This window comes from Myotis nattereri (genome assembly GCF_964212035.1).
Source record: "Myotis nattereri genome assembly, chromosome: 8".
Taxonomy (NCBI): Eukaryota; Metazoa; Chordata; class Mammalia; order Chiroptera; family Vespertilionidae; genus Myotis; species Myotis nattereri.
In genome coordinates this window covers 34,049,647-34,075,763 of record NC_138083.1, presented here as the reverse complement: position 1 = coordinate 34,075,763, position 26,117 = coordinate 34,049,647, and the positions used below count along the sequence as shown (strand labels likewise).

At 53.1% G+C, this 26,117-nt stretch overlaps 1 protein-coding gene across 1 annotated transcript; it reads right to left on the bottom strand.

Moving 5' to 3' along the window:
* Nucleotides 1–568: 568 nt before the first annotated feature.
* XKR7 (XK related 7) lies at nt 569–25,351 on the bottom strand (the record flags this gene model as incomplete). Its single annotated transcript, XM_081097954.1, has 3 exons — nt 569–1,524; nt 2,774–2,976; nt 24,771–25,351. 3 exons carry the CDS (start codon nt 25,349–25,351, stop codon nt 569–571), a joined length of 1,740 nt encoding a protein of 579 aa, XP_080954080.1.
* Between the last annotated feature and the right edge of the window lie 766 nt (nt 25,352–26,117).

Here is a 26,117-nt window from a genome sequence, read left to right as displayed (position 1 = left end):
CACCCCACCCCAACTTCCTCCCTTAAATCCTCTCTGGCCCAAGCTCCAAACCTTGGACCCCACAGGAACTGTACGCACCTTGTCCTCCAGATGCTCCCACCTCACTCCACATCTTCCATAGCCTCCTTCATCCCCAGCACCCCCTCAGGAGAACAGGGCCTCAGTCATGGACCCCAGACAGTGCCCCTTCTCTGACAAGTCCACCAGGGGTGACACGTGGGCAACTCCAGGCAGGGGAGAGGGTGTGGAGCCCCCAGCACCAGAGGTGGTATGGAGGCCTTCATGAAAGTGGGGCAGCTCATGAGGAGTGTAGCACCAGTTAATTCCCTGGGCCCTGGTTCGAGGGGGCGTGTTAGAAAATGGGCCACAGCGCTGAAAACAGGGCCTAGAGCTGGGGCCTCCACAAGACTGCCCCCTCCCCTGAAAGAACCCAATGGTGGAGCCACTCTACCCTTGGACCAACAGATCCACTTCCCCTTAGCCTGGTGGCCCTGAAATTCCAGGCTCAACACTGTGGTCGATGTGAGGTCAGCCAAGCCCATCCCCTTTTGGGGGGAGAAACTGTGGCCTACACTGTGGTCTCATACTCCAGCAGCTCCTGGGTGGTCCCCACGCTCCGGTACTGCAACCGGGGCGTGACGGGTGAGGAGTACTCCAGCGCCAGAATGGTCTTCCGGAGCCGGCGGTCAATAAAATGAGCATCCCATGCGGGGTACTTCTTACGAGGCAGGTCAATCCGAATGACAGGCCCCTCTGTCCGCAAGGTGCGGGCCACTGGTGTGGGAGGCAAGCCAGGCCGCACCTGGAAGACAGGTGGTGTGGGGGTCCCTGCACGCTCACCCCCCACTGAGACTCCATCTCGCTCAGCGCCTGTAGTCCTCGGCAGGGACCTCGGGGGGCTTGTGACAGCATCGGCTGGCGGGCCGCAGGGCTCTGGGGCCTCGGGGCAGATGCAGCCAGGCGCCTGGGGCCCCAGCATGGGCCCATTGGGGTGCAGGAGGCAGTAGTAGACACACATGAAGAATATGCCCAGCGCGAAGCTGGAGGCCACCACGCAGACCAGGATGAGCGAGTGGAAGTCAGTGGAGAAGTTGCGGCTTGAGTACCAGAAGCCAGTGAGCGCGGCGTTCTCCAGCAGGATGATGCAGTAGTAGAGGGCCATGCGGCGGCGACTGCGGCCCTCCTTGACGTTGAACCAGCAGAAGATGTAGATGATGCCCACCACCATGTTGTAGATGATCTCTTCCCACTTGGACATGCAGAAGTCCGTCTCGCCTTGGATGACCCAGAAGGTCATGATGCACCAGTGGGCCACGATGAAGATGCCGAAGTAGAGCTTGTAGACGCTGGCAAAGAGCGCAAAGGCCAGGCTGCGGGCCGCGATGGTGAACAGGTGCCAGAGCACCTGCGCCACGGCACCTTTGTAGGACAGTGGCCGCTTGTCATCTCGGGAGTCCCGCAGCACCTTCTGGTAGGAGGCCAGAGTCCAGGCCAGGGACACGAGTGAGGCAGAGGTGGAGAGGGCTGTGGAGACAGGGTGGGGACGGGGTGGGCTGGGTTAGGGGTGGGTCTGGGTTGGGGTGGGTAGAGGGGAGGGTTCCGGGTCAGGAGCTGGGTTCTGAGGAGCTGTGAGGGAAGGGTCTATAACTCAGGCAGGGCATGGGAGGGTCTTCGTGGGTGGTCTTCAAGAGTGATGATGGGGGGATGGATAGAGCTGGGTACTTCTTCCGGGTGGGAGCATGAAGGGAGAGGGAAGGTGGGCGATTTGGGTCTCCATAAGGGTTAGGTCTAGGCCTCTAGTATCAGACTGTTAGGGTTCGGGGGCTGGTGGGAAGGTGGGAAGGTGGGAAATTAGTCTAGGGCTCTGGGAGTGGAAAAGGAGGTAAAGCGTCGGGAGGGGGTCACAGTGAGGGCGTGGAGGAACCAGGAGAGGACTGTTAGAAGCTATAGGCCACCACGATGAGACTAGGGTGTGAAGGGGGATCTCCAAGCTCAGCCCAGCTGAGGGACGGAAAGAAAATCTACCGTGGGAGAGTTTGATGGGGCCCAGTATCCCGAGCAAGGAAGGAATATCCCGGGGCCTGAGAGGCGGGATAGTCTTTCAGGACATTAAGGGTGGGCTGGGCAGAGTCTTGGTGGGAGGAGCATGGGGAGCTCCAGGGGGCGGGGGGCGGGGGATGTGGCTTTTCTCTGACGTGAAAGGGGGTCTGGTCTGTTGGAGTTAGGGAAGGGGCCAGGAGGAGTTGAGTGCATAGGACCAGGGGGCTGAAGAGCAGTGAGAGGGCGGGTGGATAGGCTCCCTGGAAACTGGTGATTGGGCAGGTCTGTGAGTCAGGGGGTCCCCGAGGGGGGGGGGGGCACGCTGGGATCAGGACAGTTCGGAGAATGAAGGGGGTGGGGAGGGCCTGAGGTGCGGTGAGGGGGTCAAGGGCCTCTTTGGACTTGGCAGCATCGGGGTCTGGTCTGCCCTGACAATGGGGAAGGGAGGAGGGGCCGAATGGGGGACCACCCAGGGGGCTTGAGAGGAGGCTCAGAGGTGAGGGGCCCGGTCTCTACCGCTGAGGGCGAGTGGGCTATTGGAGGGACATGGAGGTCTTCACAGGCCTGGAGGGTGGTGAGAGTAGAAGGGGCTAGGCCTGCAAAGCCTTGGCAGTGCGTGGGGAGGGGGCCTGAAGCAGCCAGAACACTGAAGAGGAGGGAGCCCGGGCTGGGGTGGGCCGGGACGCAGGGCATCCCCAGAGCCCGGGGCGGGAGGGCCGGGGGCGGGGCTCACCGGGCAGCAGGTCCGGGCGGCCGCCGCGCTGCAGCAGGAGGCTGAGCTGCAGCACGAGCTGCGGCGCGCTGCGCAGGAAGGTCTCCAGCAGGCGCAGCATGCTCACGTCCGCGCTCTCGAACAGCATCCGCCAGTAGAAGTGGCGCCGGAGCCGCTCCCCGCGCCAGCGGCTCTGCAGCCCCAGGTGCACGGTGCGCAGGTACCTGCCGGGGGGACGCGGTGCTGAGGCGCCCACTCCGAGCCCGACCCTTGCCACACTGAGCCTCCTACCCCAAATGCCAAACGGCCGTTTTGAAAGGACCCGCTCCCGGGGCCGAGGTCGGGGAGCGCCTGCTGGGCGCCTCAGCTTCAAGCAGTGACACAAAGGAAAGGCTCATCCAGCATTCTCGTCATCATGCCTGCTCGGGCACATTGGGGCCTGCTTCCTCGCCGGGCTCCTGGCTCCCTACAGTGCCCTGAGCTTACAACAGCCCCGCCATTACCCCCATTTTATAGATGAGAAAACTGCGACCCAGAGAGCTCTGCCATTGGTCCAAGGTCGCACAGCTAGGAAGCAGCGGAACCAGCATTCACACCCAGGCAGCCTGGCCTCAGGGCTCACCTTCTGACATTAAGCAGCTCTGCCTCTCCCGTATGCTATTAAGAGTTTGTCTACTCAGGAGCAGTTCCTGGTGCCAGCCCCCAGTTCTGTGGCCACCAGCAGCTTTCTGGCGTGTTCCCAAGCCCACCCCTGAGTGCCCAGTTCTCCCCACAGGGCACGGGAGGCTGCTTAGAGATCCTCTGGCATTTGAGACTTTGCTGCTTCTTCTCACGTCACTTCTCCCAACAAACTTCCTGCCTCCAGCTACCCTGCACAGGCCACAGATTCCAGCTCACAATCCTCCTCCTCGCTGGGCTTTTGCAACTGCTGTTTCCTCTGCCTGGTAGTACCCCCACTCCAGCCCCCAACCGGGATAACTCTTGTTTTTCCCCCAAGGCTCAGCTTATCAACATGATTTCTTCCAGGAATCAATCCTCCACTGACCGCTCTCCACTTGGAGTAGGGGCCTCCCCCAGGCTTTCCTCCAACCGAGCACTTTTCACAGTGGGTTTAACTGTCTGCTTAAGCATCTGCCTCCCCCACACTGTGACCTGTGTGAGAACGATTAGGTCGGCTTGCTAACTGCTGTATCTCCAATTCTTAGCACGTAGATGCTCAACCTGTGTGCTGCCTGAATGAATAAATGAGTGAATGTGGGAATGATTGAAAGTTTGTCGAACTGAATGGAACTCCGGTAACCCAGTAGGAGCATGGAGGGAACCCCAAAGTCCTGAGACCAATTCCTCACTTTGTTGTGTAATCTTGAGCAAGAAGACCCTCTCTGAGTCCTGCCTGTGAGCGTTCCATGAGTGAGATCATTTGCAACGATGACCTGCAGTGCCCACTGGGTGACAAGGGACCTGGCCACACAGATCTCTGGTTCTGATTTCTCCTCTCTGTCCTGGTGCCTTGTCCAGCAGCTCCACCCCTGGCTGTTGCAGCCATAGACACTGGCCCCGCAACCTCCAAATTCTCTGATTCATCCCCTTTGCTGAAACCAGAGAGGGCTCCTTTAGAAGTGATCTCCCCAGAAACCAGGGGGAAAAACTCACCATATTCAGTGACCCAATTGCCTCCGTCAGAAACTGGGGAACCGGAGATTTCCCAGAAACGGAGTGCTGGCATTTTCAGAATGTTGTATAGAGGCCAACAGTATTCAACTGCGTACAGCCAACCCACGGGAGGAACCGCAGTGCTCCCTGAAATTTGGGATCAACTGATAGACCCAGAGTTTCCCCAATGAGTATCCTGGTCTTAGCAATCAGACCTCTCTGGGCCTCAGTTTCTCCAACAAGGATGGGTTTGATGACTCTGTAGATCCTTTCAGAGCTAATGTTCTTGGATCTGAACTCTCCCCTGAAAATGTGGCTGGAAACATCCGATTTAGGGCTCTCCATCCCATCCCCACTCCCTCAGTCTAACTCGCCTGCCCAACGCTGAAACCCCCTTAGCAAGTCTTGGCCCCCTGCTTTCCACCCTCTGCTCATACAGCTTCGTGGTAGGGAGTCCCTATTCCTGAGGCAGGGCCTTCTGCTTCTGAGCAGCTCCAGACGGACTGTGTTTCTTTGATGAGCAGAAATTTGTCTCCCTGTATCTTTCGTTCCCTGGCCTCTACCTACCCCCTCACATAAGGATCCCTGCAGCCAGAATCATTCATTCACAGAGCATGTGGATTCTGACCCCTTGCTATGTGCCATGTCCTGTGCCATTAAGTGTCTCTCACTCCCATGGGAGAGAGACATGGTAAGAGCTGAAATAGATGCTCTAAGATGCGGTGGAACCCAGAGAAGAGGTGGGTACCTTTGGCTAAAGGGTTAAAGGGGGTCAGGGAAGACTTCCTGGAGGAAGAAAGAGTTAACCTCAGTTTTAAAGCATGGGCAGGTGTTTTAAGGCACACAGGGGGTGGCAGGGCATTCTATTTTTTTAAATATATTTTTATTGATTTCAGAGAGGAAGGGAGAGGGAGAAAGAGATAGAAAAATCAATGATGAGAGAATTATTGATCGGTTTCCTCCTGCATGCTCCCTACTGGGGATGGAGCTGGCAACCCGGGCATATGCCCTTGATAGGAATGGAAGCCAGGACCCTTCAGTCTGCAGGCTGACGCTCTATCTACTGAGCCAAACCGGCGAGGGCAATGGAAGGGCATTCGAGGTGGAATAATCAGTTGAACAAAGGCAGAGAGGCATGAGAGAACATGGCCTTTTGGGGCACTGGCCAGTCGTTTGTCAGGAAGGAGGCTTTTTGGACAGGGGCATAAGAGAACTAGAACTGCGAAGGGCATCAAATTCTGGACTGAAGAGTTCATATTTTATCCTAAATTTGAATTCTATCCCAGAATCAGGGGTGATGTGATGAGCTCAGTGGCTTAGAAAGCTTGCTCTGGAGGCTGGTTTGGAGGAAAGCCAGGAGAGGCTGGGGTTTGGTCCAGGCCTGAAATGACAGGGCTGAGCTGAGGCAGGGCACAGAGGAGGGGCAGAGAACAGAGCTGGAGATGGCCAGGGGTGTGTGTGTGGGGGGGTCCTAGGGGAGAGACCAAGTTGGCCCCCAGAGCTTCTGAGGGCCCAGAACACAGACCACCTTTCTCAGCCCCCATCTCTTCCTGACCCCATTCCCTTCCCCATTCCCACGGCTCTGGCTTTGAATAGGAAGGAGAGACCAGCTGGTCCAACATGAAAGGGCCTGGGGAGTTGGGGGAGGGCGACACCCTGGAAGTTTCTCTCAGGCTGCAAGACCATCTGTTTCCTGGCCCTGGTCAGCATGAGGGAGGCCCCAGCCCAGCCAGCATCCATCACCACCTGACAGGCTGCCTGCCCACCTCCCCGCCCACTCCTGTCAGCTCCCAACACCCCACACCCCAGCTAACCACAGACAAAGGGCTCCCTCAGCCCGGGCCACAGTGGGCCAGAGCAGGGAAGGGGTAGGGGAAGAAAGAAGACCTGAGACCCCAAAACATGGGGTCAGCAGGGGGTGTAGAAAGATCATGTCATAGTGGGGGGATGAAAGGGCCTAGGTTCAGCAATACTCTGCCTGCTTTGGCTACAGAACCAAGATCTGTGGCTGTTCCTGCCAGCCCCACTACATGCTCACTGCCAAGGGCCTGCAAGGTTTTTATGGGCCTAGGAAAATGTTTGAGGCTGGGGGGTTGGGGAGGGGGGGGTGGCGGGAGGCGTGAGGTTGGCTCTAAAACACAGGGAAAAACTGCAGAATCAAAATTAATAAATGTTTAATTAAATGCCTGCAAAACAGAACATGATATCAGCCAGTCAACTGCAATTTGGCTTTTATCTATCTGGTTGTATGTAATTTGCACTTGATGTTTGCTATAGCTGCATTTTAATATGCTTCATAGATGTGGGGCCCACAAAGGTCTTAAAACAGCCTTGCCCAGGACAAGCATCCTAATTCCCCCGAACCTCAGTTTCACTTTCTCTAAAAAGGGGTCGGCACTCACCCTCCTTGCCTACATCACAGCTCCTGCGGTGAGAATGAGAAAGGCAAGATGGCAAGATGCTGAGTGTGAGGGTTTGCTGCCCAGCCCTGCCCTAGATGCTCTGTGGCCTCGGGTACTCTCTGCCTCTCTGAGCCTCGTTTTCATCCTTGTTGTGAGCATTTGGGAACTGCAGAGGGATGTGCACATAAGGGGGGAGTGGATGCTAGCTAGGTGGAGGCCTCTGGCTCCTCCTTCATCGAGCAGCCGCTCTTAAAACCTCCCCCAGGAAGCCTATTCTACTCCATTTGAAAGGAAGTTGGAAGAAATTCATCTTCACCACAAACGGGACTGATGCCACCCACAGAGAAGGATGCTCCATCTCAGGAAAAGGAGCCCAGCCTCCGGGCAATGTATCTGCTCTCCCCGAAAACGCATCCCGAGTCCTTCCATCCATCCTCTCAACTGCCACCGCCCTGGTCCAGGCCACCGTCGCTTTTGCCTTCTCGGTGGGCTCCCTGCAGCCACATGGCAACCAGCAGGGTATTTTGAAAACCTGTCAGATTAAGTCTCCTTCCCCTTCTCAAAACCTTTAAGGGCCGCCCATCACACCGGGAACAAAAATCCAAGCTCCTCCCTTGGTTTGCAGGCCCTAGACCAGTGATGGCGAACCTTTTGAGCTCGGCGTGTCAGCATTTTGAAAAACCCTAACTTAACTCTGGTGCCGTGTCACATATAGAAATTTTTTGATATTTGCAACCATAGTAAAACAAAGATTTATATTTTTGATATTTATTTTGTATATTTAAATGCATTTAACAAAGAAAAATCAACCAAAAAAATGAGTTCGCGTATCACCTCTGACACGCGTGTCATAGGTTCGCCATCACTGCCCCATTTCTCTCTTCTCCTCGCAAACCACTGTTCCATTTGTTCTCAGCCTTCCAGATACTCCCGGGGCTTCCTCAAACCCAGCCAAACGCGTTCCTGACTCAGGGCCTTTGCACCTGCTACTTGCTCTACCTGGAACACCCCCTCCACACACCCTCCTGTGGTGGCTCAGTCTCAGCTCATTCTCGGAGGCCTCCCAGGTCCCCTCCCCTGTCAGTCCCTCCGCTCTCACCAAGTCACTCTGGCCTATCACATTGCCCTCTCTTATTTCCGTACCGTACACTATGAAGCAACCCTATTTATTAGCTCACACATTTATTTCCTACTTTACCACCGTGGCTCTGATAGGTTAGAGACTTTTTTGTTTTGGTCACCACGGTTTCCCCAGCATCAGCACATCCAGTAGGCACTCAATCAATATTTGTTGAATGAATAAATGTGAGTGTTTGCCTGTCTTCTCTCTCCTGACCTTGGAGGCCCTGGGGCTTCCTTGCCTGAGCTTACACAGAGCCAGGACACCCAGCTGATGTGTTTCTGTCCTTCCTCCTTCAGGAAGCCTTCCCTGGCGCTCCTCAGCCTGGTTGGGCCTCGCCAGCGTTGACAGCTCCAGCCTCACACTGCCTGAGGCCAGTGTGAGCCAGAGCCTAACAGACAGCTTCTACCACCTGCCATTTTCCAGGCAAGGAAACAGAGGTGCTCAGAGGTCTATTTCGGATCTAATTTGCCAACTCCCAGCCTTGTGCTCAGAAAAGAAGCATGTCCGGGAGGAAAATGGAAAAACAGATAGTCAGTACTGAAGGCGGGGTGGGGGGGGTGGGTGTTGGGAGCAAATAAAACCACATCTGGAAAGGAGAGAAGCCAGCAGCTAGGAGGTGAAGTCCCTCCACTCAGGCTCCCGAAAGCTGTGCCTTCTGGGCCCCATGGCCTCCGTGAGCAGGCAGCAGGGTCAAGAAATGGACAGAGCTCGTTTTTTCAGGAACCTCCCAGCATCCCCTGGGGAGCTACTCTCTAATGGGGAAAGGATGAGGGAGCCACGTGTTGAGGAGCCAGGAAGCTTCTGGGCGCTGCTCTGGGTCCTTCTTTCTCCTGTTCTTGGTTCCCGGGTTGCCCCAAGTCTCCGGTGCGAGGTCAGGGTTTCTGGCCAGGGCCTCCGTTCCCAGGCAAACGGTCAGACCTGGGTCCCAGCTGGACTTGTCCCTTTGTCGGCCCTAAGGTCCTGGGCCATTGTCTCTTCTGTCTGTGCTCAGCTCAGCCTGTTGTGTCTGTCCCTTGAATGCAGTGTCGGCCTGTTTATTTATCTGTTCCTCAGCTATTGTCAGTCTATCTATTTGTCTGGCAGCCAGTGTCACCCTGGGACCCTGGGTCAGTCCCCCAGGCTGTACCTTGGATTATGGGTCCCATTGTCTCTTAGATATTATGTCTATTTGTCAGTCATCTGACCTGGCTTCATGTGTCAGCCGGTCTGTCCCCTCTTAGAGACCGGGATCATCCGTCTGCCTGTCGCTTGGATGTCAGGAGAGCCGTCTGTCCTCTTGGATACTGGGTCCGCCTGTTGGTCTGCTGTCCGTCAGTCTCTTGGCTGCTCGGTCCATCTGCTGGAGTGTTGCTCAGCTCATTGCTCGGTGAGACTGCCAGTTTTCCGCTGCCCTCCCCTGCCTGCCCCCCTTCCCCGACTCTGGGTCTCTGTCTGTCCGCGTCTCTCACATCCTCAGCTCCTCCATCTGTCGGTCTCCGTGTTTCTGAGCGTGTTTCCCCCCCTCCACTCCCCCTCACACTCTGGGCCAAAAACACAGCAGCTTCCAGCGGCGCCCCCGCTCCTGCTCCATCCAGGAACCCCCCACCCTACCCCGCTCTCTGCCTTGGCTAGCTCCTGGTCTCCACCCTGGGCCAGGCCTGCAGAACTCTGGAGAGGAGCAGGGTGGAGCTGGGAAGGCAGGGCTGATGGGAAGGAGCAGGACCCCCCACACCAGGCCCATTACCGCTCTGTAGGCCTGTAGGGGGACAGTGTGCAGGTGTTAATAATACTGTTAATAACTCATATTTATTGAGCACCAACTGCATGCCAGGCTATGCTAAGCCTTTTTATACATATTGCCCATTCTTTTTAAAAAATATATTTTTATTGATTTTAGAGTGGAAGGGAGAGATGGAAACATCAGTGATGAGAAAGAATCACTGATTGGCTGCCTCCTGCACACCCCCTACTGGGGATCGAGCCCACAACCCAGGCATGTGCCCTTGACCGGAATCGAACCTGGGACCCTTCAATCCACAGGCCGATGCTCTATCCACTGAGCCAAACCGGCTAGGTCCATAGTGTCCATTCTTCACAGCAAACCTTGAGGTGGCTCGCATGGGCCCCTGCCCCAGAGAAGGTGCTTCAGTCTCATGGAGGTGCCACTGCCCAGACCTCAAAGCTCTGCTTGGGATGACGTGGGAGGGGTGACGATGGTCGGAGACCCAGGCTCCCGTTCTTCATTGGGCTTTTATTATTATGACATCTTTTTTCACCATTGGATTTTCTGGGAAAGTCCAACCCCTCTGTGGGCCTCAGTCCTCCTCTACAAAATGGGCCCAGGTAACCTGATTCCCGCCCACCCCAAGGAATTTTCACCAGGCCCATCTCCCCACCCACCCCATTCTTATAACATTAAGGCCCAACATCTGTGTCCCGCACCCAGGTCCTTGTCTCCACCCTGATGTCACCACTCTGGCCCAAGCCAGCCAACTTCACGCAGCCTCCATCCGCCCCGGTAAGCGTCCTTCCTCCCATCCCTCTTAGAGCTTATGCTTCACGCAGCAGCCTGAGGGATGCTGTGAAACCTTAGATCAGGTCGTCCACTGCCCACTACTCTAGGATAAAATTCTTACCATGACCTTTGAGGTCCAGTGCAACCTAGCTCTGTCCACCTCTAGGACCTCTCTCCCTCTGCCTTCCCCCCCGTGCACCTCTCTAGCTGCTTCCTGAACACCCAGACTCATCCCAGCCTCAGGTCCTCGGCTTGGAAAGGGCCCCACCCATCTCTGGCAGATTCTCATTCTTCCCACCTCGGCTGTGTCATCTCCTCAGAGGGGCCCTCCCAGATCCCTTTCCAAAGCACTCTACTCACTCCTCTGGCCACTTTGTCATGTTATCCTGTTTACTTAACACGCACCACAACCTGAAAAGGTCTAATTTACTTGCTTACGTATTTATCGTCTCTCCAATGGTGTGGGGACCATGGGTCTCCTGTTCTCTGCTATGTCCCTGTTGCCAGGCACACAGTTAATGCTCAATATATTTTGTTTAATGAATGAATGAATGAATGAATGAATGAAGAGTGTGGATATGCTATGTAAGCTCCCCAAGTAAAGGCAGTCAAATGCCTTTGGGAAATAACCCAGGCTCGGGAGTCAGGGAGAACCAGGTTCAGGTTCTGGCTCCATCACTTACTATCTGTGTGGTTTTGGACAGGTTGCTTCCCTCTCTGAAGCCCTTGGCTCAATGCCCACCGTATGGAGTAGCTATGGAATCAAACTGATGCAGCCCAGTGCTGTGCACTTGACCAATTAGAGGCCCCAGCAGGAAAAGGCCTTCTAGTTTCTGGTAGAGCTGAGGCCCACTCCTAGGCTGGCTTTCCCTGGTGCTCATTGAATCTGCCAGAGGAGAGAGAGGGTCAGAAAAGTCCCTTTGAGGCAAGTTCACAAGGCAGGGTCTTCTTTGAGGTCTTGGTCTTCCCTCTGAAAATAGCTGCCACTCATCAAAGACCTACTGTATGTACTTTGCTAACATTCTCACTGCAGCCCTGAGGTTTTGTGGGCATGATCCCCATTTTCCAGATGAGGAAACTGAGTCACAGAAAAGAGGAGGTTCATTTGACATTTATTCACCCAGCATTTTGAGTACCTACAACGCACCAGGTACTGTGCTAAAATATTGGGGACAAAATGGTGAACAAGACAGACCCAGACAGCCCTGGCTGGTGTTGCTAAGTGGTTAGAGTGTCAGCCTGTGCACCGAAGGGTCTCGGGTTCGATTTCCAGTCAAGGACATGTACCTGAATGTGGGCTTGTTCCCAGGCTGGATTGGGGGCATGCAGGGGTCAACCAATCGATATCTCTCTGTCTTTCTGTCTCCCTCCTTTCCATCCACTCTCTCTTAATGGGAAAAATATCCTCAGGTGAGGATTAACAACAACAACAAAAGACAGACCCAGACTATCTGGTACTGTCTGTGGGGGACGTGGACATTAATTAAATCATCATGTAAATATGGAACAACAAACATATTCCATGGGTTCCAGACATGCTGCAAACAGGGTTCCATGCTCTCCCACTGAGCAAGCAGTGCTGCTGGAGCAGGGCCTGGCCCCGCTTGGGAAGGGCGTAGCAGTCAGGGAAGGCTTTCTGGAGGAGGTGGCTAGTGAGCCATGATCTGAAGCAGGCACAGGAGTTAACCAGGTGAAGGCAGGAGGGAAGGAAGTTTCTGGCAGAGGAACAACATGGGCAAAGGTCCTGAGTTGGGAAGAAGCAATAAGTGGTCAAATGGCTGTCGCTCAGAGAAGAAAGTCAGAAAGCAAGAGATGAGGTGACCATAGTGAAGCATTGGGTCTTTATCTTAAGAGTGCTGGGGAGACGGGATTGGAGAGCACTCCTGCGTTTCAGAGGGAGTACTTTGGCTGTGGGAAACAGATTGGAGGGAGGCAGGGGTGGAAGGTGGAAGACCAGTTCCCAGCTGAGGCGAGAATGGCGATGGAAGGCGGAAGGCAAGGCGATGGACTCCAGAGACATTTAGCAAGCATTTGGAGAAGTGACTTGCCCCAAGTTAACAGCCAGAATATCAGAGTTGCATCTTAAAGTAGGCTGGCTGACTCCCCCATTTCGCCACAGGGCACACCTCAGGCAGAGCCAGGCCCTGGGGACCCGGATGCCGCTTGTGGGAAACATTGGGCCCCAGGCATACACTCCATCCTGCCATGTGGCCCAGAAGCTCTCGTGGGGAATGGCCCCGAGGCCCCTCCCGGTCTGCCCACCCCTCGACGCCGAGCACTCCTGCATGGATTCAAAATAGGACCTTCCTGGGGTTGGCAGCCAAATGAGTCATAAATGCCAGCAGAGAAAGTGATTTTACACATTCGGATCCCATTTCGCGTGGTGCTGGGAGCTGGGCCGTTTTCCTCCTCCTTAGCAGCCCCCTAGAGAGCCATAGCACCTCTTTCTTTGCTGGGATGAAGCCAAATATCTCCCTGCCACTAATTTTAGCCTCGGCTGAAAAGCTGAGACCCTTTCCTATCCCACCCACTGCAGCAGCAACCAGCCAGTGCCCTCTTTTTGCTGAACAGCTAAGCAGACTGTTCCTTCCCAGCAAAGACTTTGGGACCAGGCTCTCTCCTCTTACGTCTTTCACTGTGTTACTGCAGCCAGGTCTCCTCCCCTCTCTGGCCTCACTTTCCCGATCTGTGAAATGGGTACAGAGCAGAGACTGAAACCCAGGACCCCATACTCTAGATCAAGACTCTTTGTCCCGCCGTTTCTTTCTTTTCCTGCTCTCTGGTGTAGAGCTGGGATGCCATGGGCTAGCTGGGGGAGAGGGAATTAGAGTCCACTCTCCTGGTGGCTTTGGTCACCAGAGGGAACTTGGAGATCAAGGCAGGGAGAAGGCGCCACCCACTTCTATCTGTCCTGGTCTGGGTGTGAGATCCTAGATGATGAAGGGGCCATGCTGATATCATTATGAGGGACTGGAGAATGATGGAGAGGTGCCCTGTATAAAAAGGCAGCTGCCCCTCAGCTCCAGCTGATTACTGCCCTGGGAGAATCTGAGCCCAGTGTGGCTAGAATTTGAATTTTTCGAGAATAGCGGGAAATTAGGATATTTATGCAAAAACACCACCCCAATTTGGAAATGTTGGCAACTAATTTTAAAAATACCATATGAATGTGTAAGAGGTAATTATTCCTTTTTTAGGTGTGATAACAATATTAGTTATATATTTAAAAAGTCTGTCTCTTTAGAGATGCACTGAAATATTTATGGATGCAATGCTAGGATGTCTGAGATGTACTTCAAAATAACCTGGAAAATAAAATGTCCTCTCTACTTTTCTATATTTAAAATTTTTTTCCATAATAAATAGTTTTATTAATAGTTTCAACAGTTTCGGTAGCGGGGAAAGGTCCTGTGTGGACCAAACACATCCTCGGGCTGGATTTGCCCAGTGGCTCCTGATGTGCAACATGTGGCCTGGCCTCCAAGCATCATAAAGCCCCCAAGTTAGCTCCACAGATGATTCCCGTCTGTAAGGGGCTTCAGCGATCATTTAGCTTACCCTCCAGCCCCACCCGGGAGACCTGCTGCAGCTTCCCTGCCAGAGTCAGCCACGTCTGTCTGCCCACCCACGTCTGTGATGTGGAGGTCCCGCCCTTGGGAATAGCCCGCTATTCCTGGGCAGCTTGATTGTCAAGGTGTCCTTGCTTCTATTCAAACAGATTCTGCCTCCCTTTAACCTTGGGGTGTTATCTGTCCTCACAGCATCTCTAGAGCCCAGAAAACGTCTCCTTCCTTGAGAGGGGGGTCAGTGGAGGAGAGTTAATGAGCATGAGGATCCCCGATTCCCCCCTCTCACCCCCTACCTTGTTCCTAAGCAAGTAAGATATGCTGCAACTTGGACCAATAATAATAATAGTAAGAGTAGTTACCATTTTCTGAGCGTATAGTATGTGACAAGCCCTGTGCATGTGTATTATCTCCCGGTATCTTTATAAGAACCTTAAGATGTGGATACTGTCATTATCGCTATTTCACAGATGAGGCTGGGGCTCTGGCTGGTGAAGTGACTTGCCCAGGGTCACACAGCGAGGAAGTAATGGAGCCATGGGCTGCACCGGTGCCCAGCCCTCAGCTACTCTGCTCTCTTGTCTGAGTCCTGGGAAAACTCATGCAGGATTCCAAAGCCCCCAACTGGACTTTACAGATGGGGTCACTGAATCCCAGACAATGAAGTGTGTCTGGCTCAAGGTTCTGATTTTGAAGATTCTATTCCGTTCACATGAACATTTATTGAGCACCTACTGTATACGAGCAATTTTAATACCTCCCTCTCCTGCATTCTCCTGGAAACTCAGCCCAGGGTTGGTCCCGATACATTTTATACAAGCACAAATGCCTTAACCTGCATTTGTCCATGACAGTTTGGAGGGCTGCAGATGCAGGCCTAGCAGACCTCAGTGCCATGTCCACAAGGGAAAGGGCTCCCACGCTGCCTTAGCACCCCCTACATCAGCACAGATGCAAAGCCTGCTTCAACCGGCTTCAAGCTCTAAGAGCCTGCTGTGGATCTCGCCTGAGCGGGCTGGGTACAAGGCCACCAACAGCAACAGGGGGTCTGCTCTGGGCCGGTCACCATGAGAGAAGAAACGACAAGGCCTCCACCCCCAGGAGCTTTAATCTGGCAGGAAAACCAGGCAGGTGGGCAGGTGATCACACAGAATATGAACAGAACTGTGAGGCTGAAGAGGAATGAGGACTTGTGCCTGGGGGGAAAGGCTGAGAGGAAGAAGCCACAATGTTAACAGTGGGTACTTCATACTGAAATCAAATTTTAGAACTATTTTTCTGATTTTTTCCCTCTTCCCAAAGCAATACATGATTAAAACACTTAACTAGCAGAAGGCAGTATCTCTTGGTGGTTATACATGCGACCTTGGGAGCTGGACTGTATCCGTTCAAATCTGAACTTCGCTAATTACTAACTAGGAGGCTGTTAACCTCTCTGTGTCTCAGTTTCCACTAACTCACCTACGTTAGCGAGCAGTATTGGCCCATATTACAGATGCGCAATGCATGTTCCATATATTTGTCCAATAAACCTTCACAATAGCCATTTGTATAGGGATGTGATTATCCCATTTCACAGATGAGGAAACTGGGGCCTAGAGAGGTTAAGTGACTTGTTCACGGTCACACAGCTCATAAGTAGCAGAGCCAAGAGTTTGGGCTCCACAGTCCTTATCCTTCCTCAACGCACTACCCTACCCGACAGGATTACTGTGAAGAATAATGAGCTCACCTAAGTCTCTGTAAATGGTAGCTAGAATTTTCAGTAATATCTGACTTTTTAGTAACAGGTGAATGTATGCATATATTTCTTGGTTAATTAAAAACCAGAGTAAAATCTTCAAGCTATACAAGATCTAATTAGCAAGTGGAAATCTCCCCTAGCCTCACCTCTCTATCCCCAGAGAGAATGGGCGGAGGGGAGTCTTCTTTAGCTCTTTTCTGTGCTGCCTGAGGTTTCAACGAAAGTGCACAGCTCTTCTATAAACAAGCGAAACAGCTAAGCAATTTCCATTTTAGGTAAAAACAACAACTTTGGCCTGATTGAGGGAGTGGGAGGCGGGGTTTGAGGGGCCGAGGGCGGCACATGTGGGTTTGTTCAGGGAAAGCTTCTCAGAAGAGGTGGTTTGAGCTTGGCCTTGAAGGATGTGCAGAATTTCACTGGGAGGAGAGGGGAAAGGGTGCTGCTGGAGGAAGGACTGCAGGCCGTGCTCAGAGATGGGAGGGAAAGAGTGTGTGGCTTATTGTGGGGGGAGGGTGCTAGAGCAGTGAGGAGACTAAAGAGCAGGAGGCAAAGGGCCTGATGCCAGGCTAAAGCATTTGGACTGGCCTGAGGGGCAGAGGGGAGCTGGTGCCAGCCCTTTGGCTTCAGAGTGGCAGGGTCAGACCTGAGCCTCAGAGCTATCATTCTGGCTACGAGAATGGCTATCAGTGGAGACGGGATGGGGCCGGTTAAGGGGGGAACCGGAGGCAGATAAGATTTCCCAGGGGAGGAATTATGAGGTCCTTGTAACAAAGGCAGAGCAGTGAATGGAGAGACCAGAGTAGATCCCAACACATCCTCCTTCCTCTCCCCAAGGGCCTTTGACCTGGCTCTGGGTTCAAAGCCATTTCCTGGCAGCCCTCCCTCCTCCCCCCAAGGCTTCGGTGCGGTCTGTGGTCGTTATAGATCAAACAGGGGACGATGGGCCCAACTGCCGCCACTGTGTCTGTTAGGAGCAGCTCTAATGGCCTGTTGCTGCAGATGGGCAGGGAGAGGAGAGGAGGGCGGTGGGGTGGAGCCCTAGAGGTGTCTCCCAGGAGCTGAGTGGTGAGGCTGGACAGGAAGAAGCCTGCAAAGTGAGAGCAGGGAGGAACCTGGGAGGTCAGCGATTCAGGGGCTTGTAAACATGGCTCAGCAGTGGGACCGAACACAAGCTTAGACAGGTGACTGACAGAACAGAAAGAGGAACTCAGAGATCCTCAGGTTGAGATGATGGCGAGAGGGCCATGGAATGCGTTTGGAATCCAACCCTTTGGTACCAATTTATAAATAATAATACAAATGGTAACGGCTAATGAGATTTGAGCACTTCCTGTGTTGGAGGCACTGTTGTAAACACTGTATAAACATTATTTAATTTACTGCTCCCCCAAGCCACATATAGGGTTTATTACTAGGGTGCCTGTTCCACAGATGAGAAAAGCAAGGCACACACATCTTGCCATTTGCCCAAAGTCACAGAAAGTGCTGACACAAAGTGTGGCTGGTTCCAGCATGGGGGTTCTTAACCATTAGCTATCCTGGCTCCAATAGGGAAATTGACCAGAGAAGGAAAGATATCAGGTCCACTCTGTCTGAAGCAGACCCCACCCCATTGCTACTACCCTGGTCCAGCCCCACCTTCTCTCACCTGGATCATCGAGAAGCCTCCTCGTGGGGCTTACCCTGGCCTCCCGCCAATCTATTTTCCATCCAGCGGCCAGAGTGCACATTGCAAACATAAGTCAAGCCCCTCTTCCTCCCCTGCTCACATCCTCTTGGACTCCTGCTTCATGCAGAGTGAAAGCCCAAGTCCTCCCTGAGTCCTCTGAGGCCTTGTGATCTAACCCAAGCCAGCCTGTCCACCATAATGTCCCCTACTCTCCCCTACTCTCTGCTTCTGCCCCACGGATCTTCTCCTCAATCTTCTCTTTCCCTTTGCCTGGAATACTCTTCCCGAGACCATCACACAGCGAGCCCTCACCTCATCCAGCCCTTTGCCCACATGCCACCTCCTCCCGGAGGCCTGCCCTGACCACCTTATCTCAAAGAACCACACCTTCTTCCCCGGCCTCTGTAGCTTCCTATCTGTTTTACTTTTTCCATAACACTTACTGATATCTGATCTATTATATTAAAAATTTTTAGTTGATTTTAGAGAGAGGGGGAAGGAAAGAGAGAGAGAGAGATTTGTTGTTCCACTTACTTATGCGTTCTTTGGTTAATTCTTATATGTGCCCTGACTGGGGACCAAACCTGAAATCTTGGCGTATCAGGACAATGCTCTAACCCAGTGGTCGGCAAACTGCGGACATGCGCCTCTTTGGCTCCTTGAGTGTGGCTCTTCCACAAAATACCGACTTCTGCGCATGGGCCACGAAGTTTCAATTGCACTGTACGTGTGTGCCCGTACGTGGTATTTTGTGGAAGAGCCACACTCAAGGGGCCAAAGAGCCGCATGTGGCTCGCGAGCCATGGTTTGCCGACGAGAGCTCTAACCAAATCAATTACCCAGCCAGGGCTGATCCATTATCCTATATAATAAAAGCCTACTATGCAAATTGTCCCCTCAACCGGGAGTTCTGCTGAGAGTTCTACTGCTTGCTATGATGTGTACTGACCACCAGGGGGGAGCGCAGAACATGGTGGGCATTGGCGATACAGTGCTGGGAACAGGCAGCAGTGGAGGTGCTGCAGGACCCGATGGGCCCCGAGGAAAGCGGGACCGGGGTGGTATGGTGGAGTGGGCAGCACCAGACCAAGGTGGATGCAAGCCACTGGTCGCCGGGTGGGGGCCAATCGCCCCACCAATCCAATCGCAGAGCAGCCAGTAGCAGCCACAGGGGGCGGGGCTGCTGCCTGGCTCCCTCAGCTCCTGGGAGCTGGGCAGTGGTGGAGCGATTGGCAAGGGTGATCGGCCTTGCAGGCAGCGGGGGGTGTGTGTGGGGGGGGTGGGACAGACAGCTTGGGGGAAGGGAGGGAGTACCCGGCCAGCAGCAGGCAGCCACTAGGGACCCTACCAGTGCACAGATTTCATGCACTGGGCCTCTAGGATTCTATATTATGCATAGTGAAGGTGATCAAAGTTTTGTCACCCCAAAACATGCCTTTTTGCATATTAATTTTAAGCTGGTTATTAAGAAACAAAAGGCTCCAAAAGAAACTTTGACCCTCCTCCTTACCTGCCTATAGGAATTGAGATAGAAGAATTTGTTTCAGGAAGGGACTCCACCTAACACATAAGAATTAAGTGTTGCCGAAACCGGTTTGGCTCAGTGGATAGAGCGTCGGCCTGCGGACTGAAAGGTCCCAGGTTCGATTCCAGTCAAGGGCATGTACCTGAGTTGCGGGCATATCCCCAGTAGGAGATGTGCAGGAGGCAGCTGATCGATGTTCCTCTCTCATCGATGTTTCTGACTCTCTATCTCTCTCCCTTCCTCTCTGTAAAACATCAATAAAATATATTTAAAAAAAAAAAAAGAATTAAGTGTTGCAGACAGGGAGACTCCAAACAAAAATCTGTTCACTAGATTCCACTCTGCATCCCATTGCTTCTGGGTGACCCAGCAAGAATCTGTTTACCACCTGCTGTCTTCCTGTGGCTCACCTGCTTTCCCTTTGCAATTCCGGACCATGGCCTCCCTTCTTTGTTCGCAATGGCATTTAAACCTCAACTGCCCAATGAGTCTTTGGGTCTCAAATCCTATGGCATATCCCCACCGCCCTGCATGTGCATCTGTAATAAACTGTGGACATTTTCTCCTGTTGGTCTGTCTCTTAAATTTGATTATTAGCTCAGCTAGAAGAACTGTGAAGGTGGGAAGAGAGTTATTTTTTTGCACCCCCCACACAATATAATACATACTGTATTTCATTTGTTGTTGCCTCCATTCGACTACTGAGTCCATGAGAGCAGGGACTTTTGTCTTGTTCACTACTATTTCCAGCATTTAACGCAGTGCCTGGTATACAGCAGGTGCTCCATAAATATTTTCTGAATGAATGATTGCAGATCAAATGAACAGCTGCCATGTCCTTATGGCTTCAGGGGCCTTGAAGGCCCTCTTGCCTTCCTGCCCCCTCCCTGGCCACCTGCTCAATGAACAAGCCTCCTTCTGCAGGGAACAAAGCCCAGGCTGACGGCACTAAGCACTGCCAATGGTTCTGAATATTTAACAATGGGGCCAGCCCTTTGCTAAACCCTGGGCACATATCATCTCATGAAACTGCAAAACAACCCAAGAGGTGTACCATTATGGTCTCTAGGTACAAGGGATAAAACGCAGGCACAGAGATTATATGGCTCGTCAAGGTCACATATAGGAAGTGATAGGACCGGGATTTGAACTGAAGACATTTGAATTAGAGTCCATGTTCTTTTTTTGTTAATCCTCAATTGAAGGATATTTTTCCATTAATTTTTAGAGAGAGTGGAAGGGAGGGGGAGAGACACATCAATTGGTTGCCTCCCGCCCCTGCCCCGACCAGGGCCAGGGATCAAGCTTGCAACCGAGGTACATGCCCTTAACCAGAATTGAACTCGAGACCCTTCAGTCCGCAGTCTGACGCTCTACCCACTGAGCCAAACCGGCTAGGGATAGAGTCTATGTACTTAACCATTATTCCAAGACGATGGCTTCCCAGGGAAGAGACATAGGGCCTGATTTTCACACCAAGCAGGACTCTTGAGGAGGCAGAGGGAGCAGTGCTCAGGCCTAGACATAGAGGGGGTAGTAGAGGGAGGGCCTTCAAAGCCCAGTCTGCCTCCCTCCCTCCCCATTCTGGGTCTCCAGATCCTGACAGCCTAGAAGGAATACCCGGCCAGATCATCTCCCACTAATTGGCTTAGCAAACCATGCTTATCTGGGCAAAGCTGGAGCCCAGTGAATTCAAGATTAGGAAAAGCAGGAGTCATGGCTTACTGCTCTGCCGCCCATAGGGTCAGAGGAGACAGGGTTAGGAAGTTAATTGGCTTAACAGCCCTGAGTGGCTTAACTGCTCAGACGGCTGAGGTGGAGGGTAGAGAGGAATGAAAACACAGGTTGGTGTCCTGCCCACAGCCGGCTCATGCCCCACCAAAGGATCTGCGTGCCGTTCTCTTGGGGTTCAGTCTGTACACGGCCAATGGTCTGAGACGCCTCCTCCCTCTGTCCGCTATGCAATCAGCACGGTGGTGCCAGGGACAGAGCTTGGGCTTGGGAGTTGGGCAAAACTGGGTTGGCACCTCACCTCTCCCCCATTTCCTTAGTGGGTGACCTTGGGCAAGTTACTTGACTTCTCTGAGCCTCACTTCTTTGTCTGGTAAATGTGTGTCATGTGCCAACAGAGGGACAGTTTCAGGGTAAAAAGAGATCCTGTGCCTGCAGCACCTCACATGGGGCCGGCTGGGACGGAGTGGGGGCGTGGTGTCCATGAAGTCCCCCCCCTCAGCTCCCTCCTCAGAGCCCCATTTTGTGTTTAAAATAATAATGCCAACACCCATTTTGCAAGGTTGTTTGGAACTAAAATAAGAACTTATGAGTTGTGCAGAGCTAGACCAGAGATCACAAAGAACACAAGCCCACAGATGTGTGAACTTTGGTTGACACGTTTAAAAAATATTAATTAGTAATTGAAAATTGGAAGAATTCACACAAAAATCCCAATTTTCCACTTCTCTTGATAAATCACGACTTGACAATCCCGAGTCCACAATTTCTCATGGCACCCTCAGCTGGAGCGAGGCGGAGGCTTCCCCTTCTCTAGGTCGCTGCTTACCCCCAAATGTCCTCTTGACCGACATCCACATACGGACACAGGTCTGTGTTTCCTGGCTTCTCAGAGTATTTAAGCTTTTGATCCGGTATTGTACAAGCATGAGGAGTTGAAAGATATCTTTATGACTTAAATTATTTTATTCGGAATTGGGGATGTGAGCTCAGGAGGTGAATAACTGCATTGGGTGGGGAGAGGGGGCGTGTTTCAGAGCATTGGCCGTGCACAGATTGAACCCCAAGAGAATGGCACACAGATCCTTTGGTGGGACATGAGCTGGCTGTGGGCTGGACACCAACCTGTGTTTTCATTCCTCCCTACTCTCCACCCCAACCGTCTGAGGAGTTAAGCCACTCAGGGCTGTTAAGCCAATTAAAGTCCTAACCCTGACCCTTTTGATCCTGTCACCTCCTGAAAAAAGTGAGGCTCAGAGAAGTCAGCTTTGGTCCTGGAGGGCTCAGCACACATCCTTTCCTCCGTACTCCGGAACATCAGCACCACGTCCTGCTGAGCAGTGAGCCTGTTCGCTGCGGGAACATTTCATGTGGTAAGCACACAGGTTGTGCCAACGTTGCTTAACTTCTAGGAATACCAGCCCCGCTGGCTTCTCTATATCTCGTCTGGATTTTCCTCCATTTAGCCAGACCCTCAGCCATTTTAGAAACGAAAGGTTTTGGGACAGGTGCCCAGACGTTTTAGCTCTGATAGCTAGACCATAGTTAGAATTACAGAAAAGGAAGGCTGTTAAAGTCATCAAATCTAATATTCTCATTTGACATACAGGGAAACTGCAGCCCAGGTGTGGGAAGAGCCTCACCCACGCACACCTAGCAGGCTAGTTACAAACCCGGGTGGAGACACAGGTCTCCTGATCCACGGCCCCAACCCAGCGCTTTCCCCACAATATACACTGTCTCCCATCCTTACCCACATGGTCCAACTCCCTCCCCCTTCTTTCACAGTCTTATCTCAGTGCAGCAGAAGCTGTGACTTTCTATCATCCTAGAATCTTGGGATCTCAGACTCATAATTCTGTGAGTTTGGGGGACACATTAGTGGCAGAACTGCAAGGTTGATAAATTGAACTTGGGCTTCTCCTACTCCTCAGCTCTCCTACGCCCTAGCTGTGTGACCTTGGGCAAGGGTGTAGCTTTTTTGAGCCTCTATCCCCTCATCTGTTAAGTAGGAATGATAACACAACCACATCAGAGTTTTCTTAGGAGGGATATAGGAAATGAAACAGGTAAAAAGGCAAACAGTAAGCTTGGCACAAAGTGAGTGTTTAGTAAAATAACTGTTATAGAACTGTAAATGAGGCTCTTGTGCCTCTAAAGCTTATGTGAAATGGCCCAAATGTGACCAAAGAGAATGGAGCTGGACATAATGGAGCACATATATTCTGTCTAAATGGTTACAAGCCAGACACTGCTAAGACTTCCAGAGTTTTGAAATACTATTCAAGCCAAACAAAACACTTTCAATGGCCATTAGTTTGCAGTCCTGACCCCCTTTACAAAAGGGGGAGAGTGGAAATAGCTAGTCCTTTTACTGAAGAAACCATGGAGCTCAATGGACCCTCAGCTACCTCCAGCCGTGCCCCTGAGGCCCTCCCCCCCACTCCGTGATCATTTTTTGCCCTATTTGAGGGATATTCAGTTTGTTCAAGAAGGAAGTATCAGTTTCTTGCACGTAGATTCTGAACAAGGGGAGAAGGAGGGTTGAGGTAGTCAGTGAGTTGAAGGGCAGCAGGCCCACTTTAGGCTGAAGGAAAGGGCAATGAGGATTTGGCCACCAAGAATAGGAAGTTACCATTTCAGAATCTAAAAATATCTTTCACCATCTGTCCACTCGGGCACAGAATGATAAATGCAGATTAGTTCCTGGATGTTGACATGAATATTTTTATGTGTCAAGCTAATAATGATAACACCAACTTGTGTGGATACAACTTCACCCTCCTTCTCCCCCAAGACAGCTAAATGGAATACACACATCCATCCAGACAAGGCATAGAGAGGGAAACCAAGGCAGAGAGAGATTTGGCAACACAACACGGGTGACACAGCAAGTGAGCAGCTGGAACAAGCCCTGGGTGTCCTGCTTCCAGTTCTCAGCTAAGAACTAAATCTTGAGTGAGGCAGACTGGGTTAACAAGTAGCAGACAGAATAAAGATAAGAACAGCAATAGTCATCCTTTACATCGCTACTGTGACTTTAACTTTTTCCATGCTTTCTCCACAATTGTGATAATCCTAATAATCTATTTCGTTACTAAAACCTATTGAAGTTTACAGGGCCTTCCCACAGACCATCTCTCACATGTCCAACCCACTAGGTAAGTAAACTATGATGGTAGATTAATGAGATGAGGAGGAAGGAATTCTCCCATATTTCACAGGTGAGGAAACTGAATCTTGGAAGGAAGAGGGGTTTTGCCTAAGATGACATAAGTAGCAAGTTCAATTCTTTCAGTGCACAGTAAAGCCTAAGCTACTGGAGCAATCCTGATTCAAGGAGAACCCTCGGTTCAGCATTCCCCCGCCTCCAGTTAACTCAGCTCAGCTCAGCTCAGCAGGCACTCTTAGTCCTGGCAGAGTAAGCCTGGAAGCAGGCTGCTCATGCAAAGCCACAGTTTTTCTTATTGCCCTAAGATTACAGGACAGCTAGTGGCCATCTAATCTCAGATTCAAGACCCCAAATCTCCTTGTGCCTGTTGAGGTGAGGGCAGGAAGTGGACACTGGAGAAGTCCTAAGAAACAGGAGCCAGACGGTTCCGCAGCTGGGTCTGGCATACCCTTTCCCAAAAGTCTAAAAAGTTTGAGCGGGATATTCATTTAGCTACCTCAAATTCCATGTTTCTCCTGGGAGATTGAGAATGGACTTCCATTCTGAAAGGAGAATCTCTGAAAGCAAGGGAGGACTTCTGAGATCTTTCCTAAACCCAGGCTCGGCACTCGGGCAGAAAGGCGTGGGTCAGGGCTGGAGGGACCCCTGGGGCTCTTTTCCAAGCTTCACACTCATGTTCATTAGCCCAGGGCCCTTCCTCTCTCTTCTTGCTCCATCCCCTCCTCCCTCAATGGCCAGATACGGGGATGGCTCTGGGGTTGGTCAGAGTTTGAGGGCAGAGGGCAGGGAGGAGCTGGCAGAGAAAAAAATCAGAGCTACATTAGGGTGGGGTCAGGATACGAGGGGACCTAGAGAGGTCAGAGGAAAGCTGGGGTGGGAGGCAGCCCCCCGCTACCCAGCCTCCTCGGAATCAGCTCCCTCCACCTGCGCTTCTCCTACCTCCAGACCTGGCCGAGCTGCAGGAGGTGGACGAGGGTTTGCAGCAGCCAGACGCAGAGGCGACAGCAGCGGCGGCGGTGGGCGCTGGCCGAGGAGGGCGCGGGCCGGGGTCCCAGCTCGGAGCCGCCTTCTTTGGCCAGGAAGGCGGCGGCGCTGTCCTTGGTGCTGACGGGGAGCCCGCCGGCGCCGCTGTCCTTGGTGCTGACGGCGGGTCCCAGGGTCCCCGCGGGCTCCGTGTAGTCGTAGACGAACCAGCGGAAGCTGAGCAGCTGCACCACCAGCGAGGGCAGGAGTACAAACAGCAACGTGAGGCCGAAGTAGGTCCGCTGACCCTGCAGGTAGTAGGAGGCCGCCAGCCACAGGTCCGTGGCGCCGTCGGAGAAGAACACGAGCAGCGCGCACAGCACCCAGCAGCAGTCCCGCAGCCCGTAGCGCGGCCCCGAGCCCCCCGGCCCGGCCACCTCGGGGCCCCCGGCGGCCGCCGCCTCCCCGCGCGCGCCCGCGCTGCCCCGGGCTCCCCCGGCCGCCCCCTCCGGCGCCGGGCTGGCCGTGGCCGCCGCTCCATCAGACTTCGCGGCCATGTTGGCGGAGCGGGAGGCGGGGAGCGACTTCCGGGAGGCGGAGGGGGTGGGGTGCGGAGTGGGGAGGACACTGAGCCCGCGGCTCCGGCCTCCTCCTCTTCCTCCTTCTCCTCGTCTTCCTCCTCCCTCTACTTCAATTATTCATTACCCTTGGCGCCGCCCTCACCCCTCCTCCTCCCGCCGGGCCTGTGGCCGGATGGGGAGCACCCCCCTCCCCGGGAAGGGAGATGGGGACAGGGGAGAGCATCCCAGGTCACCCTCTCCTTCCTTCCTCGGAGGTGGGGGGCCCCAGCCACATGCTCTCTGCTCTCACCCCTCACCCTGCTCCACCTCCTTCCTTTCTCTTTTCTGCACGGCGCCCCTCTCCATCCGCTCCTTTTTCATTTATCTCCTGTGTTTCCCTCCGGGGGCCTGGGTCTGAGGAGCGTGGGGGGCCGGGAACTTGGAAGGGGCGGCTTAGGCGGGCACCTCAGTAGCTCTTTAGCAATCACCCCGTGCTAGCAGGCCACTTCCTAGTGTCCAGTGTTCACATATTGTTCCACTCCCTTCTTTTATCTTGAGAGGTCCCTTTTGTTATTGTCTTTTGAAGCTGGGAAAACTGAGCTTCTGAGAGTTGCTGTCTCTTCCCCACTCTCCGCGTTCCCCCCCGCAGGAACAGCCTTCATCTGGCCGCAGCCCGCTAGCGAGGGGCAGGGAAGGGATGGGAGGGAACACCAGGTGGAGGAAAGAGCTAGTACAAAGGCCTGAGACTGGAGGACATGTTTTC